Raw genomic sequence first — 15566 nt, forward strand, 5'->3', positions numbered from 1 at the left:
CCCAAGTTTTAGCTTTGCCAGGCCCAGGGTGCCGCTCCCGGGCTGGGGAGGGAGGTTTCGCCTCCTACTCACCAGGGCTCCCCTTCCCCTCTCGCCCAGCGTTCCGCTCCCTACCCCGGGGTCCGCAGCCGTGCCCCTCACACCCGGACCCCTCGCCCTCCTTCCCCGGCACCGCGGCTCCGGCAGGCCCTGTGGGGAGCCCGGGCTCGGCCCGGCGGCCGCAGCGCCGCCTCGGGCTGGAGCGGCGATCGGCGCTCGCCCGGGCTGGAGCGGGCCCTGCGCTCGCCCAGCGGAGCGGACACACGGCCGGCCGGAGGGACAGACACCCCGGTACACCCTGCGCTCTCCTCAGCACCCCGCCGCCTCCCTCCTGCGGGCACTGCGGAGCGGCGGCGGAGCGCGGCCGCCTCTCCCTCCGGCTGGCGGAGCGCAGGCTGCGGGCAGCGCTCCCGCCGGGCTCCCCGCTCCGCTCCGGACTCAGCCCGGGAGAGCGCTCGGCAGGCGGGGAGCGGAGCGGGGCGGGGGGAGCGGGGGCAGGGCTGCGCGCCGATGAGCGCCGGTCCTGCGAGATGCTGCACGCCCAGCTCCCCGCCGGAGGGGGGTAGCAGCCGCTGTCTCCGCCGGCTCCTGCTCTTTTGCAAGGGCTGTTGCTGCCGCTGGACGCAACCTTCTCCCGACATGGAGCTGCTGCCGCCGCCGCCGCCGCTGCTGCTGGAGTGAGTGAGTGTGACGGGCAGAGCTAGCCGGCCGCATGGATGGATGTGTTTAGCTTTGTGAAGATTGGGAAGCTCTCCGGGTAGGTGTTTGCCGCCACCGCCGCTGCTCCGCGAACCGCGGGCGTCCCGCTGCCCGTGCCCTGCGGGGGCAGGCAGGGATGGGGGCTGCCGAGGGCTGCCCGGCGTGGGGAGCGCCCGAGCCGCTCCCAACTTCTCTGGCGGCGGGGCTCGGCGTGTCGGGGTGGGGCGGTGGGGGCTCGCTGTCCGTGGTATCTGCCCGGGCCGTGCCCATGTCCCTGCGCGGGATGGGTCATCCATCCCCCTCTCCCTTGTGAACGGACAATGAACTGCGGCCGCAGCTGGGCGAGAGCGGTGCCCTCCTTGAGACGCCGGCCGGAACGGGTGGCCGGAGTGCCCCTGGAAATGCCAAAGCGGCGGCAGAGCCGGAGCCGGGCGCGGTGGCGGCGCTGAGGGGTGTGTTGGTGTTGGGGGTGGTGGCCGCGGTGCGGGTGTCGGTCATCCGCGGGAGCGGGGGCGAAGTTCCGAGAGCGAGCAGCGCCTGGCCGGGCCGCGCCGCCGGCAAGGGTCCCTGCCCTCCGCTCCGCTCCGCTCCCGCCGCACCGCGGGCACACCGGCTTCCCCGGGAGCCGCATTTTTGGAGAAGTGGCGAAATCGTCGCCACTCGCATCGTTTGTGAGCGCTGCCCCTCCGCCGTTTCGCACGGTGATGGGCGCAGGGGCGCGAGTGGATTTGGAGTCTCATCCCTGACTTGTAAGGCTCGTACTCCTCGTTGTTTAAATATGTGGTTGATTTGTATTGTTTTTCTCTATTTCTTTGTTTTCCGAATAAACCTTCTCTTGAATGGCCTCAGAGTTGCGGTCTCAGGCTGTGGACTGTTGCGTTCGCAGCCGGTTGCCAGGCCTGGAGCTGCATAGATAGATCAAGAGGCACAGCAGCCCCTGTTACAATGTTCCCACCGTAGTTCAGTCTAACTGGAGGTAGCCCTTCGCAGCTACACCGAGAATTGTGCTTTATCTCAAAGATGCAGTATGAAAGTACTTGAGTCACATTTCTTTTTCAGGGTTCTGGTGTGGATAATCTTCCTAAAGGATTTAGCTTTGATCACTGTAACTAGGAGTGTTTCAAATTCTTATGATTCACTGGTTCCTACACCATAGTTACCATATCCTTTTCTGTTTATGAGGCACGTATGAGGCAGAAATTGGACGGTGTACAAAAGGGAGAAAGGCCTTGGTAAGGAAATAAAAAAGGTGGCTGCTCCCATGATGGTCAGGTAGGGAGCTTGTCAAAATGACAGATGGTCTGTAAAGAACAAATATTGCACGGCTAGAAGTTAGAGTGCCACAGGTGCAGGCACTGCCTTTATCCCCCAAAATTCCCACCATTGCACCTGGCTGTGATTACAGCTCTGCTTGTGGCATGCCAGCACAGAACAGCTGCTGTCATTCAAGCACATCATTGTCTCATCCTGCTCCCAGCAATTTTACACCATGTGACAGTGACAATACAAGCAGCCCCCTCGACTTGCCTTGGGTGGTGTTCCTGGCTGATACCGCTAGAGCTGCAGCAGCAGGAACTACAGCAGAAACTTTGAGGAGCGGGAAAATATGCTCACGTAGATAAGGAATAGGTCATGTTGTATGGTACTTATTTCCAGGTAACTGAATTGTGTGACCTTCTCAATTTTTTTTTTGAAATGATGTTTTAGAAAAACTCCCAGGTCTTCACGTCACACTTGGTCTAGAATCAAAGGCAGAGAAAGGGATGTGTCATTCAAAAATTTTATTATGTCAGGTGCATAGTAGGTTTTAGATATGTATATTGTAAGCTTGGGTCTTTCTTGGTGTGTACAAAATCTGTAGCTTTCTGCATAATTGAAGACAGAGCTAAGATTTGCATTTAAGTAAAGACAGATCATAGAAATTCTTCAGAAGAACCTGAAGGTTCCTTCTGAAATGAAATTGCAAGTTTTAAAGCTTGTATCTGCCTCTGCTTCATTTAAGGATGTGAAATACTTACAGACTGTGTTTATCTTGCAGATTGCAGTACATGCTTTCTGTACTGAGCTACACTTTTTATTTCTAATTTTCCGGTTGTTAAAAGACATAATAGTTTACACAGGGCTTGACTTGACTTGCTGTTACCTAGGTTACAGCCAGGTGTCTATTCCAGTTTTAAGAGAGCTTCATGAAGAAGACACTTCCAGTGTAAACCCCAGGTTTTAGTCCCGTTGTGCATTTGGGTTGGAAAACTAGTTTGCCCAAAAATACTGGTTGTTTGCTGCAGGAAGAAAGGCCTCTCTGAAGAAAATATTTAACTGAGCGTGTGATCTTACAGGCAGATTACCTACAGAAAGTTGTTTTGAACATGGTTGGTGCTGAAATTATTTTAAATTTTATTTTGTTGTGCATTCAGATCTCCTCATTTTAAGTTGCAGGTCTTTTACTACAGTTTTATTCTGCAGCCTTGATTTTGCAGGCAGTGGCACACTTAAGCTCTGTTATACATGACTACTGGTAGGAATGCTTCCTAAAGTCATTATTTGATTTTAATGGGTCTGATAAGAATTTAAATCTTGTCTTGATGAATTAACATGTAAAATTTTTTATCTGGAAGAAGCTTTAGATGAGGCTTAAAGTCCTAGAAAGTGGCTACTGGATATAAAATTTTACATCGCATACATAATTTTTAATATTTTGATTATCTATGTGTGTTTTTTATGTGATACCTTTGTGTTTAGGGTCTTTTAGAGACTCTGCTTCTACAATGGCTTCAACAATTGTCCATACTTGCTGGGTAAGTGAAAAATATGGACATAATCTGGAAAAAGATTATGTGCAGAAATGACAGAATGCCAGACTGGTTTTATGACAAATGTGATCTCTGGTAATCTTGTCCTTTCCTTGACTTTGTAGGTCTGTCACATTGTGTACTATGCATAAACATACAGATCCTTCATGATAAAGTTTCTGTTGAAAGTTTGGAGATACCCATCAGACACTGAAACCAAAAATACCATACATAAATAGTGATCACACTGACACAGCCTCTTCCCCATTCCATTTTGGAAATTCACCAATCTGGTAATGGTCTGCAGTAAATGTTTTGGTATAAATTTTAGGGTGTCATTCTCTGGAGGAAAAAAACACAAACAAACAACCACCTTTTATTGTGATGAATGTCCAAGTGTAGAGAATGACTGACAAGTGTTGTTCAATGGATCAGTCCCCTGATGTGGAGCTGTACAAGGCAGGTGAATGTTTCTGTACCATGGGCAGCATAAGCAGGGATGGTGTGGTAGCATCTGTAATTTGGGGTGGAGGATTTGTGCCATAGGTGTGGTAGCATCTGTAATTTGGAATGGAGGATTAGTGCAGGTGAATATGTTTGTACTGTGGGCAGCATTAGCATGGATGGTATTGTAGCATCTGTAATTGGGGATGGACGATCAGTGCCATAGGTGAGGTGCAGAGCTGACACTTGAGGTTGGTTCAGAAGTCTGTCTTACCTGGTATTCTCTCCCAGTTGCTTTTAGCAGCTGCTTGGAGAAACAGTGGGAGTGGTGAGTCTTGAGCATAGGTATAGGCAGTGGAGGAGGGATGGTGCTGCTGTTCTGAACATGGAACTGTTTCCAGATCAAGGTAAATCTGAGAAAAGGGCACAGCGTCAAGTTTCTAGTCAATACTGGACAGGTGAACTATGAAACAATAGGTCAGAATAGTGGATGGAAGTTACTGAGAATTTAGGCCTGTATTCATAGAATATATTTTTAGTTGGATTTTTTTTTATTGGGAATGACTGTTTTTGTGATGTCTGTTGAGGTCAGTTCTATTTCAGAGCTTTCACAGCAGGAATTATAACTTTGATATGGAAAGATGCTTGTCTGGATGTCACCTGAATGTGACTGAGTGAGGCAGTGACCCTCCAGAGCTGGGATACAAAGCTCCTGTGCCCTCTTTTGTAGCTTTGCCAGATAACACTAGGGAGAAAATGACATGGCTGTCTGCATGAGTGGCTGTCATGTTCTAAGCTGTGGCAATACTGCTGAGGGTAGGGTGGACATCTCTGTCACACAGTTACATTTGTGGGAGAAGTGCTGAGCTCAGGAGTAATTTGTCACCAGAAAGAAAATCTCCATGTAGGCCTGCAGTATGGGGTAGGAAAGTAGAAATTGAGACTTTATTATAGCCATTAAAAGTATAACAATTGGAGAGTTAAACCCTTGTATCAAACAGGGGGATACCAGGAAGGTTTGAACGTGCCCTTAACAGCCATGCCAGTTTGTCACATGGGGTAGGTAAATTTGTCCTACATGGATCTTTACTTTTCTGCTCAAGTTTAGCATTGCCATCCATTATCCTTGAGTTTAAATTTATTCCATTAAAATAGGATGTGAATAGTCATGTCCTTGTTAGCCAGGCCCTTAGAATTGGCTTTAAAACAATGACAAAAAAAAATCCCTTAACCCTGCAAGCTCTTCTATTCACAGAACAGTCAAATATATTTTCTTGCTGTGATTATGCTAAACCTGAGGCTGGGTTTCTAACTGAGAAGAAACTTCTTACCAAGTCCTTTTCCATTGGGGTGGATAAATCTCACATTCTTATCTTTTGTGTTTATCCTTCCATAGCTGGCCATCTCTACTCAGGTAGACTGACTTGGTACCTACACAGATGTTTGAACTTTTGGGTTCTTGCTGCTGATAAAAGTGAAAGAAGCCTAAAGTGATGTGGAGCCTTGATTTGTTCTCTCCCTTTCCAGCCTTTGTAGCCCTGTGCTCAGTTTTGTTCTCTCCAGATACTGTCATTAGTCCTGCCAGACTGGTGTGAAAGGTTCTCTCCTAGATCTGCCTTAAAATGTAACAGACTAGAAGCTGTGCCTGTATCTTCCGACTACTAAACTCTGTTGTGGTTTTGTTTGTTTGTTTTGGTTTTCTTTTGTTTGTTTGGTTTTTTTTTAGGGAATCAGGTTGCTTGACTTCATGATTTAATTATTTTTGTTCAGCCAAGCAGATATATGTTTTTAGATTTAAAGTTCCAAAATTAGCCTGTCTGTTGTTTATGTTTTTGGGGTTTTCTTGAGGTGATTTTTTTGTTTTTGTTTTTTTAAAAATTTTTAATTAATTGAAGAATATTTTGGGATGTTTCTTTGTCTTTATCAGAATAGCACCTTTCTTTTTCTGTGATTTTCCTTGCTAAGTCTTTATTTTGCTGTGAAGTTTAAAAAAACTCTACGTTAATGGAGAGACAATTGAAAGTGTGATTAACTTACTGATGCTGTTTTGCATATGATTTTTGGAACAATTTTTATAAGTACTCTTTGAAATGACAATATTGTAGCTTGTAAGTTATTTTCAGTATTTACAAAAGATTCAGTAAGAAAGCCTATGATTATCCTTTTCATGTTCAAAGGAGGTAATTTAATTCCAAAAAGGATTTTATTATACAGGATGATAATTCAAATAACCAATAATTCATTTCAGCCTTTTTCCTTGAGGACTGCATTACATTTAATGGTACATTTGCCTAGTCACATTAATATAGGAATGTTACCATATATTTTCTTATTTGTCTGTTTTGTTTTGTTAGCTGACACACATAATAGAGACATATACTTTAATGTTTGTGATGCTAGTAATGTTGTATGTCATTGTGACTTCAGCAGTTTAGAGATTTATTAAAACCTCTCCTTACATTATGAACTGTTGTAAACTTGTCAAGTGGCCAGTAAATGATGATGCAACTCTGTTAAATATGTAGGTTCTCTATACCAGAAGCAACATTGTCTCCAGAAATTTTTGAGAAAGCAAAAAACAAAATAGAGAATGAGCCCAAAGTGTTGCTTTCTTTCTCCTCTTGTACTAATTACTGAAGAAGATGGAATGCAAACTTTGAGAATTGATGCTTTGATTTCAGAAAAATCAAAATGTGCAGGTTCAATATAATGCTTTTATTTCTAGGAAGATATCTTTTCTGTTTGCTTTTGGTTTATTTTGGAGGACTTCAATCTGTAGTGTAAAATTGTTGGTGACATGTCCAAATCAAGAATCTCAGGGCAGTTTCTCTTACAATTGTAGCCTGCACCAAAGTTCTTGTGTGTGCATGTTTAAGTCACTCTGTTAAAATTTTTATATGGTGTGAGAAGACAGAAGAGGGTTTTTTGTGGGTTTTTGCCTCTATTTCATTGGTACCAGGAAAAGCCTGAGGTATTTTACAGTTTATGTTTAGTTTTTTGAGGGAGGAGAAGGTTTGCTTGCTCCTGATGTGATTTTGTTGGTTGGTTTATTTTTGAGAAGCCTGCTTTTCAGCCTGACAGATTCATGTGGGAAATTTCAGTTAAATTGAAAAAAATTCTCACCATAGCAGTAATAAAAAATGAGGATAAGTTTTCATATTTTGCAGCATTCTAGATCATTGTGGAAGTGTACCAAGCTGTTCATAGGGAATACAAACCATGACCCGAAATAATGAGAGGATAATACATGGTGTCAGCTCCACTCATAATGTGGTGTAGAAGGGGTATTTTACTGCTCTTGAGAGCATTTCCCAACAGTTATGTCAGATCTCTCACAACTTAGCATCTGACTGATGGGGCAAAGAATTGACTAAAGTAATCCAGGAGCCTTTTATAAAATAAGCCATCATCTGGGGAGGATCTCTATCTGCTGTAGACAAATAATGCAAAAACTCAAATGTGAGAAAAGGGCAGGTAATTTTGGATTCCAATCCAACTGTGCCATGCACAAATAGCTCTGTTAAATCAGGGAAGACCATCCAGGTACATGAACTACTCATTTTCATGACTGTGTGCATATAACCCATATGAATCCACGTTATGGAAACTTTTGGTGCTGATAAAGTATCAGTGTTTAAATACTACAGGGACATGCTTGAACAGGAATTGACTTCTGATAATACCAAACTGTATTTAAAGCTGCTTTTTATAATTAGGAATAAAATGACTAGTTTTGTGACATACCTTGAAGAAATCTGTGAAGTGAAAAGGCTGCACATTTATTGAAGGAATGTTTAAAGACCTTTAAAATAATAAGTGAGACTCTGTTTCTGATAATTGTTCAATTGACTGGAAGTGAAACAAGTAACAGTGGAACAGTATAAATATCAGTAAGTAATTGCATTTCAAATCCTAGTGAAATCCACACTGCTTAAAATCTAAACCTGTGAAAGTACATTGGAGCTAGAGATGTAAAGTACTCCAGTACTCAAAAGTCTTTCTGATCTAAATTAGGACCTGCTGTGGGAGAAGTTTCTACCAGCATTCCTTTAGTTCAGAGCATACAGAAACTCCCTTTAAGAGGTTGATTATTGGCTACAAGCTGAGACATTTCTTTTCATTAGTTTTAAAAACCAACATTTAAAATTATAATAAAGTTAGTGAGGGGACTTGTCAGGTATCAGTTTCAGCTATGAGAGTGTGGGGAGATAAGGCTCTGCAGAATAGATGGATATCTTGCAAGATTTTGCGAACTGCTGGTTAAAAAAAAAATATACAAAAAATAGAAAGAAGGCGGTGAAGACTAAGAAGGAATATTTGTATGTTAGAGTCAAATGCTGAGAATGACTCTTCTTATGATCGGGCTCTTGATAGAGTTTATTTTTGGATTTTTATGAATTTTTGGAAACTTTAAGGGAAAGAGACTTGGGATATTGTAAGGTATTATGATTATTTTTGTATCTATAGATAATCAAAACAAAAAGGTATGTATTTGTAGATTGATCAAAACTATTTAGTGATTTACATTAACAATCAAAAAGACCAAAAAAGTCTCCCTTCTGTTCTTAAGAATTTATTTCTGCATATGCCCTTTCTGTTTGTTTTTGGGGAGTGGGAGAGAAAAGACATAGTTTTTGAAACTAATGTTTTTTAAGAAGAAAATCTAAAATCGCTATTTGTAAAACTTTGCAGTACTGATTGTACCTTATTTAGAATGAAGGTTTTTATTAATGTTTGTGTGTGATTGAGTTTTAATTGTTCAGACAAACTGTCAAACTTTTTCATGAAAGTGCTTACATATTTGTTTAAAATACTTTTCCAGCATTATGCAGCCCATAAGGTTTTGCTTATGTTGCTTATAGATTTTGCAGTTTCATTGTTTGTTCTTAATCTTGAATTTGTGATTATATTCCTCTGGATTTGGCAGTACTCATATGTTTGGAAAGCAAAATGCCCATTATTCAATGGCAGTCAATGCTACCAGGAGTACTGGCGTTGGCACCAGCCATGTAAAACAAGCCAGGCATGTGTTATAAGGCCGAGCTGCCTCATTTCACTTGTGCTCTGTGTTTCACTGAAATAGAGCAGGAGATAACTGGAGGAGAAATCTGGAAAGATTCCATTTCTAAGCAGATTTGTAGAGGCAGGATGCTTCATTACCTGAATGCCTGAATGATGGCACTGACTTTGACTTACTCTAAATGAGGCTGTGACAAGCCTTGAGGCATCCATGACAGGAGCCTTGAGACAGCAGAGATTGTAATTGCACAGCAGAGCCTGCTCCAGCAGGGCTGAAGTTCAGACTTTGGGGTTGGACCTGATCTTCAAGGTCCTTTCCAACCCAAACCATTCTATAATCCTGTGATTTTTCTTTGCTTGTGATGTCAAACCTTTATCCCACAAAAAACAAAGAAAAAAAATTTTAAGGTTATGTATGGCAATATTGTCAAGGCCTTACTCGCTCTAGAAAGGGGTGGGCTGTCTCTTTAACACTGCAGTATGTAACAGGTTGTGCACCTTTATCAGAAAAGACAAGTTTTGTTTTGACTGTACAATGTGGCTGATAAGTCAAAATGTAGTACATATGTTCAGGTAGAAATTACCAAATTTCACAGGTTTTTTACTGGCATTAGATTTTGGATCATATGAAAGTTGCTATTTACAGGCATCTGCTTTTCTTGTTTTTTATTTTTGACTTGTTGCTATCCTCAGATGATGTTAACTGAATTTTTAATTTTTATCTTTGAAGAATTTTTTTCCCCAGTGAGGGTGGCAGATAGATTTCTCATGAAATTGGCTACCTGCCTAGGTCTTTGCTTTGCATAATGTATTGTGTGTTACCTGTCATGTTTACAAGGAGTGCCTTCTCCTCTGTCAGGGCACACAGTGAAGGGGGACAGAGAAAAACTGCATGTGGGGAATTATCTGTACTTGACTATTCTGCTTTGAAGGCAAGGTGAGTCTGGGCTACAGTGTGTAATAGGGAAGGAATGGCAAAGGAAGGAAGAGAGAAATTGGAGAAAGGAATTAAATGAATGTTGTATTGGGTGAAGGCTAATTTGCCTGAGTTAATTGAATTAATTGTTCAAGACTAGCTGATCTTTTTGTGAAGGTGAACTTACATTGTTGCCTGGGTAGAAGTTTAGTTGCTTCATAAGGCTGTTTGAATTAATTGGTGAGATGTGCTGTAATCTGTGTGACTGCTGTTTTAAAAAAGGGAAGAATTCACTTCAGCATTGGAACAGAAAAACTTTTTTGGTTTCTAATGTCTTGAGTTTCTTCTTGAAAGTCCTTTAATTTTCTAAGGGGTTTCTGGTGGCTAAGCTTGATCTCACTCAACACATGAAATAATAAGATGGTCTTTGACTCCCTGAGCATTTTCTGTTTTGGAGACCCTGCATTCAGGATGGTGCCTTCTCTTAGGGTGAAGCTCAACCCCTGCATTGGTTCACTGGTGAACCCTGTGATTTCCCCCTCTTTGAATGCAGATAACTTGACTGCAAAATATGTAGGTGTTGGGGAATGTGTTTATGTTTCATTTTGGCTTTTAAAAAGTCCAAAAAAACAGAAGGCATTTGTTTTTTTTTTCTTTCTTTTTTTTTTTTTTTAATTGGCATGGGGAAGAAGTAGAACTAAGGTACTCTGAGGCATTTTGAGGGGGCACTTCTGTAATATGATCAGCCTCATGTAATATCTACTGGCAGAAGACCTAATGAGGCTGTGGGGTCTGATTTCCATTTTCTTTTGCTTTTCATTTTTCCATTCTGTCCCCTGCAGCCTTTTATGTCTCACACCATGGTGAGCTACTTCAGGGACTAAAAGCACTGGAAAACTGGTTTTGGTTTGTTTCATTTCTGCTAGTATAGATATCTAAACTGGCTTGGCAGAAGTGATTGAAGCATACATATTGTCTTGGGCAGCGAGGTGGAAGGGGAGAAGGGGAAATGGAGCTTCTGGTGTATGCTGAGCTCTATCACATTGCCCCCCATTTAGGGGTGGGTGGTGCTGTGAGAGAACAGGGAGGTGAAACCTTTCTCCAGGCACCTCTGGGAGCTGCGGAGTGGGGAGGCTACGTGAGACCCCCAAGTATGAGAAATCCAAGAAAAGGGGAGTTTCTGCAAAAGATGGCTTGCAGTGAGGAGAGGCTGCTTCAGCCCCTCTGCAATTCCTCAGATCTTTCCTAGTTCCTCTTGCTTCCTTGTCATTTCCTGCCTTTGAAGCCTGTTCTGCTGCCTTTAATTGACTTGGCTTTGCTTGGCACTTGGGAAAGCCAGTACAGGTTCTGTGTGCTAAATGCAGCTTTGTGTATCTTGCGCATCCTGATGTATGAAGGTATTGCACCCTTGCTACCATGCCATGCAGTCTAAAGAAACTGGCTTCCTGTTGTTTTTAAAAGCAGATTTCTAATCGTATTTTTGCTTTATTAGGCAGCAGAGGAGTGTGGTTGTCCAAGGGATTAATTTTCTTAGATTGCTTGTAGATGGTGAACTATCCAGGATAAATGAGAGGTTGTTTAATTTTTTTTTTGTTATCTTTTAAATAATGAACATGTGTTCATTCCTAGCAGCAATTTTGCAGTTATATCCTTTCCATGGACATATTTTCCAAGTTCTGGAAGCTGTCTGAAGAGATAAAAGGTTTCTTTCAAATGCTTTATTTCTGAACTTGGAAAGAACATCTTACAGAAGCAAGTATAGAGTGTCTGTGCTGCTTCTGAGACCACAGAAAAATAACTGGAGAGTACTAATGGCTTGCTTTTCAAATACTCTTCATTTTGAAACTGGAAATGGGAGTTTTATAGGTGCATAAGTAGTCTGAGTTTTTAATTACGCTTTGAACCACATGGCTTTCTCTTTTTTAGCAACAGCAGTAGTAAACTTTGAGGATCTTCCATACAGCAATTTTTCTCTTCCTTCTGTATCTTCTGTCATTTCTTGTACATATATGGCACTTCATCAGCCCCCTTCCTCGTTGATAACTTTCATACTTTGCAATGTTTATCCATCAACTCTATCACATCATTGAATATGTGGTCTGAAAATGGTGGTGGTGATGGGGATCTTGAAGGATACATCTAAAGGAGAAATCTAAAAAGCCTCACAACAAATTATTTCATAGAAAAAATTAAATTTAGGACTACTAAAGTTCTTTTAGCTTGGGTGTTTTATTGTAAAAAAAAATATAGTATATCCAAAGAAGTACTCTCAGGATGCGCAATTACAAAAACTACAAATTACAAAAAAAAGCTACAAAATTACTGTAGCTTTTGCACTTTTTTTCCTAGGTGTCAAGGTTTGACACTGGCACAAGGCCAAATGCCCCCATGAAAATACACCTTCTCTGGTGTCTGCTGTGAGATTTTGACCAGGAATAAACAAAGCAGGCTCTCACTTGAAAAAAAGAAAAGTTTATTAACTAAACTACACAAACAATTACTAAACTACACACAAAAGGAAAAAGAAAACACAAGGAAAATGAAAACCTCACAAAAACACTCTCATCCTCCTCCCCCCTAAATTCCCAATACAATACATCTTCCAAAATCACCATTTCTGGGTCCAGCACCACCCTTTAGAATACTCAACTTTCAGTTCCTCTAGAGGAGAGGGAGTCCTTCCATGTGTCGTGGTGGCCTTTTCCGTCCTTGTTCCGGTGCTCTCACCACCGAACAAGAATCAGGGCTGCTTCCAGGGTTGTCTTTTTAAGGATGCTTTGTCCAGTTCCAGAAAAGCACAGTCTTTCACCTTTGGGACATCTGTCCCCCCCATATTTTATATACCCCCTGGGGCCAAGGGGTACCCACACTGAATCTTCTTTGGCACTGGGACATTTCTCCCCCTGGACTCAGTCTCTGTATCACACGGAAACATGGCTCTGTCCATGGCTACACGAAAGAGTCCAGCATAAAATGCCACTCCATCTTCTCCATTCTTCTAACATCTCTCACTCTCTCTTTGGTCCAGACTTCCATCACACTCTCTCTTTGGTCCAGACTTCCATCACTCGCTCATTTCCTTCGTCCTCCTCCACTCTTATCCCTCGTTTAGGAAGGGTTAATGTTCTGTAAGGTTTTCATTGTCCAAAAAGGGTTAAAAACTCCTCCAAGCGGCTGGACTCCTGGCTGCACACCCCCCCCCATCTCCTCAGCCGGGCTGCCTGCTGCCAGCACATATTTACTGAATTTCAAGGTAATGGCACACAAACACAGGCTGCACTCTCTCTCTCTGTCTGTTATTACTGCGCCTGAGTGGGTCGCTGCTGGTCAGAGATAGACGGGAATCTTGTTTCTTGATCAGAAGGCTGATTTATTAAGATATTATATATAATACATTATTACTATACTAATAGAATATAGAGAGAGGTTTGCAGAGCTGCTAGGCTAGGCTAGGAATAGATAGAAAGAATCTACAACAAAGTTGTGCCCAAGGACTCAGTCCCCTGGCTTGCACTTTGTGATTGGCCCTTAATTATAAACAATAAGCATGAGCCAATCAAGAAACCCCTGTTGCATTCCACAGCATCTGATAATAATTGTTTACCTTGTCTTCTGAGGCCTCTGGCCTCCAGAAGACGCAGAAATCCGAAAGAAAGGATTTCTGTGAAGAAATGTCTGCGACAGTCTGTCTCCAAGGGGGGGGAACAGGCTGCACATTGCTTCCCGGCATTTCTTTACTTCTTCCTTCCACCCTCGGGGGGGGCCAGGCCTACCTCTCCCGGGCCGGGCCGCATGGCTTTTCCCCTGCCCCCGCCCAGCCAGCAACTGGGCCGGGGGAGAGACCCAACTCCCTCCCGCCAGAAATCCAAAGAGAGACTGCCAGGGGGAGAGCCCTGCTTTTACCCTGTGTTCTCGGAGGTGGATCCAATGCCCAGTGGTTGGGTCAGATGGCAATATTCAAATCTGAGCACTCATTGGCCCCATCCACAGCATCCCAGAAATCCTGTTTCCAGGTCAAACCATGACACTAGGTAGCTAACATCATGCATCTGCGTGACTTACAGTTAGCATGTCTTAAAGAAGACTACTTTATAAGTAATATCCGTGGAATATGAACAGTGGAATACAAGTCTGTTTGTCTTTAGTTGGCATGTTTGGAGAAAAAAACTTCCAATATATTTACTTTTTGATGCTGAATATGTTGCATATCTGTTTACTGATATGAAGGTGTGTTCTTTCAAAGCAAGACATTGATTATTGTTATTGTCTTTTGCTGGCTTTAATAGGCATTAAGGTCCTGTGAAGGTCTGATTAAGACAGGGATGCTCTGAAATGGCAGTGTGGAAAGCTGGCAGATTCTTTGCCCCTGCCTCTTGTTTCTACAGTTGTCCTGTTGGATTCAAGTTGTCCATGGTATCTGTGTGTGCTACTTGGTGCCCTGACTGTTTAATAGATTTTAATAGTAGCCTACCCTGTAAAGGGTAAAGGATGAATTTCACTCTTTCCAATGTCAGTGCAAGCCTTCTCCTTCATATCAGTAAAAATACTTTCTGTTTCTTTAATAGCAGACTGTTGATTTGCTTTTTGTTGTGTTTTCTAAAGCTTGTCCAAATCTCATTGTGTTCTTTAGCCTTGGACAAATGTATGTTTTTGTTTTTTCCCTTACATTAGTGTTCTTAAGCCATTAATGTCAGAGTTCATCCCATTTTCTCATGTTATGTGCTGGTTCTGAAAAAGAGAAATTCTGTTTTGATGTTAAATGTTTAAAATGTTTCTTTCATAGTAGAAGGTAAAACAGCATTAGTTTCTTTTTTTTTTTTTTCCAAACAGTTCATAGTTCAGTGCTGCAATGAACAGTTTTCCAACTAGAGGACACAATACCTGTTGTACTGGGTGTTATTCCAAAATGGCTGAAATGTATTTGAGCTGCAGAAAATGTTACCAGTACTATTTGTTTATATTTGTTTACCAGGCTGTAATTATAAGAACTGACATTTAATCTACTCAGTGTTCAAAATATTCATTTTTTTCTTCTACAAATGTGATGATAAGCAGAAAACAGTTTGTCTCTCAATTTCTGTGGTATGGTTTGCTGTTTTACTTCCTTTCCCCCATCCCCCTCCAATCAGTTTCCAACTTGAGCAGCTTTTTTTGCTAGTTCCCCCCTTTCACAGTGAGTGCTTAATGCTGACTCACCACTTGTTGTGATTGGGCTGCTTGGCACTGTTGGCAGGGGCACAGGAGTGAGTGTGTAAGAGCACTCAGACCACAACAGACACCTTTTTGGTCCAGATCTCTCTTTTATTAATTTATTAGTTCAGTATTCTGGCTTTTAAAGGTGTTGGGGGAATATGTGGTTTAGACTTTCATTTATATTTATGTTCAAGGGAGAGCAGTTCTGAGCATTAGAAGATCATGGTGATTCTGCCTTCAGTGAACAGTGGCAGGAAGCTGTAAAGCTTGTTTAGTGTTGTGTGAAACCATAAGGAAACTTTACTCTCATTTTTTGTAGTCTTTGCAAAAGTTGAGTAAGTAAGTACAGCATGGCTACTTTGTTTCTCACATACATGCAATTGTTTTATTCTGTCTTCATCCTTTTTTTTCTTTCTGAGCTGAGCAGCACAGATCTTATAACTGACACGAGGTGGATTTTTCTCCTT

At 42.3% G+C, this 15566-nt stretch overlaps 1 protein-coding gene across 1 annotated transcript in view; it reads left to right on the forward strand.

Moving 5' to 3' along the window:
- The first annotated feature begins 655 nt into the window (after positions 1 to 655).
- The window catches only part of FRMPD4 (FERM and PDZ domain containing 4), a 293937-nt gene continuing 279026 nt past the window's right edge, over positions 656 to 15566 (forward strand). Inside the window, 1 exon segment of the mRNA XM_058825363.1 lies at positions 656 to 796. Coding sequence (XP_058681346.1) covers positions 756 to 796 — 41 coding nt within the window. The 5' untranslated portion in view covers positions 656 to 755.

This window comes from Ammospiza caudacuta, chromosome 2, assembly GCF_027887145.1.
Source record: "Ammospiza caudacuta isolate bAmmCau1 chromosome 2, bAmmCau1.pri, whole genome shotgun sequence".
NCBI classification, from domain to species: domain Eukaryota; kingdom Metazoa; phylum Chordata; class Aves; order Passeriformes; family Passerellidae; genus Ammospiza; species Ammospiza caudacuta.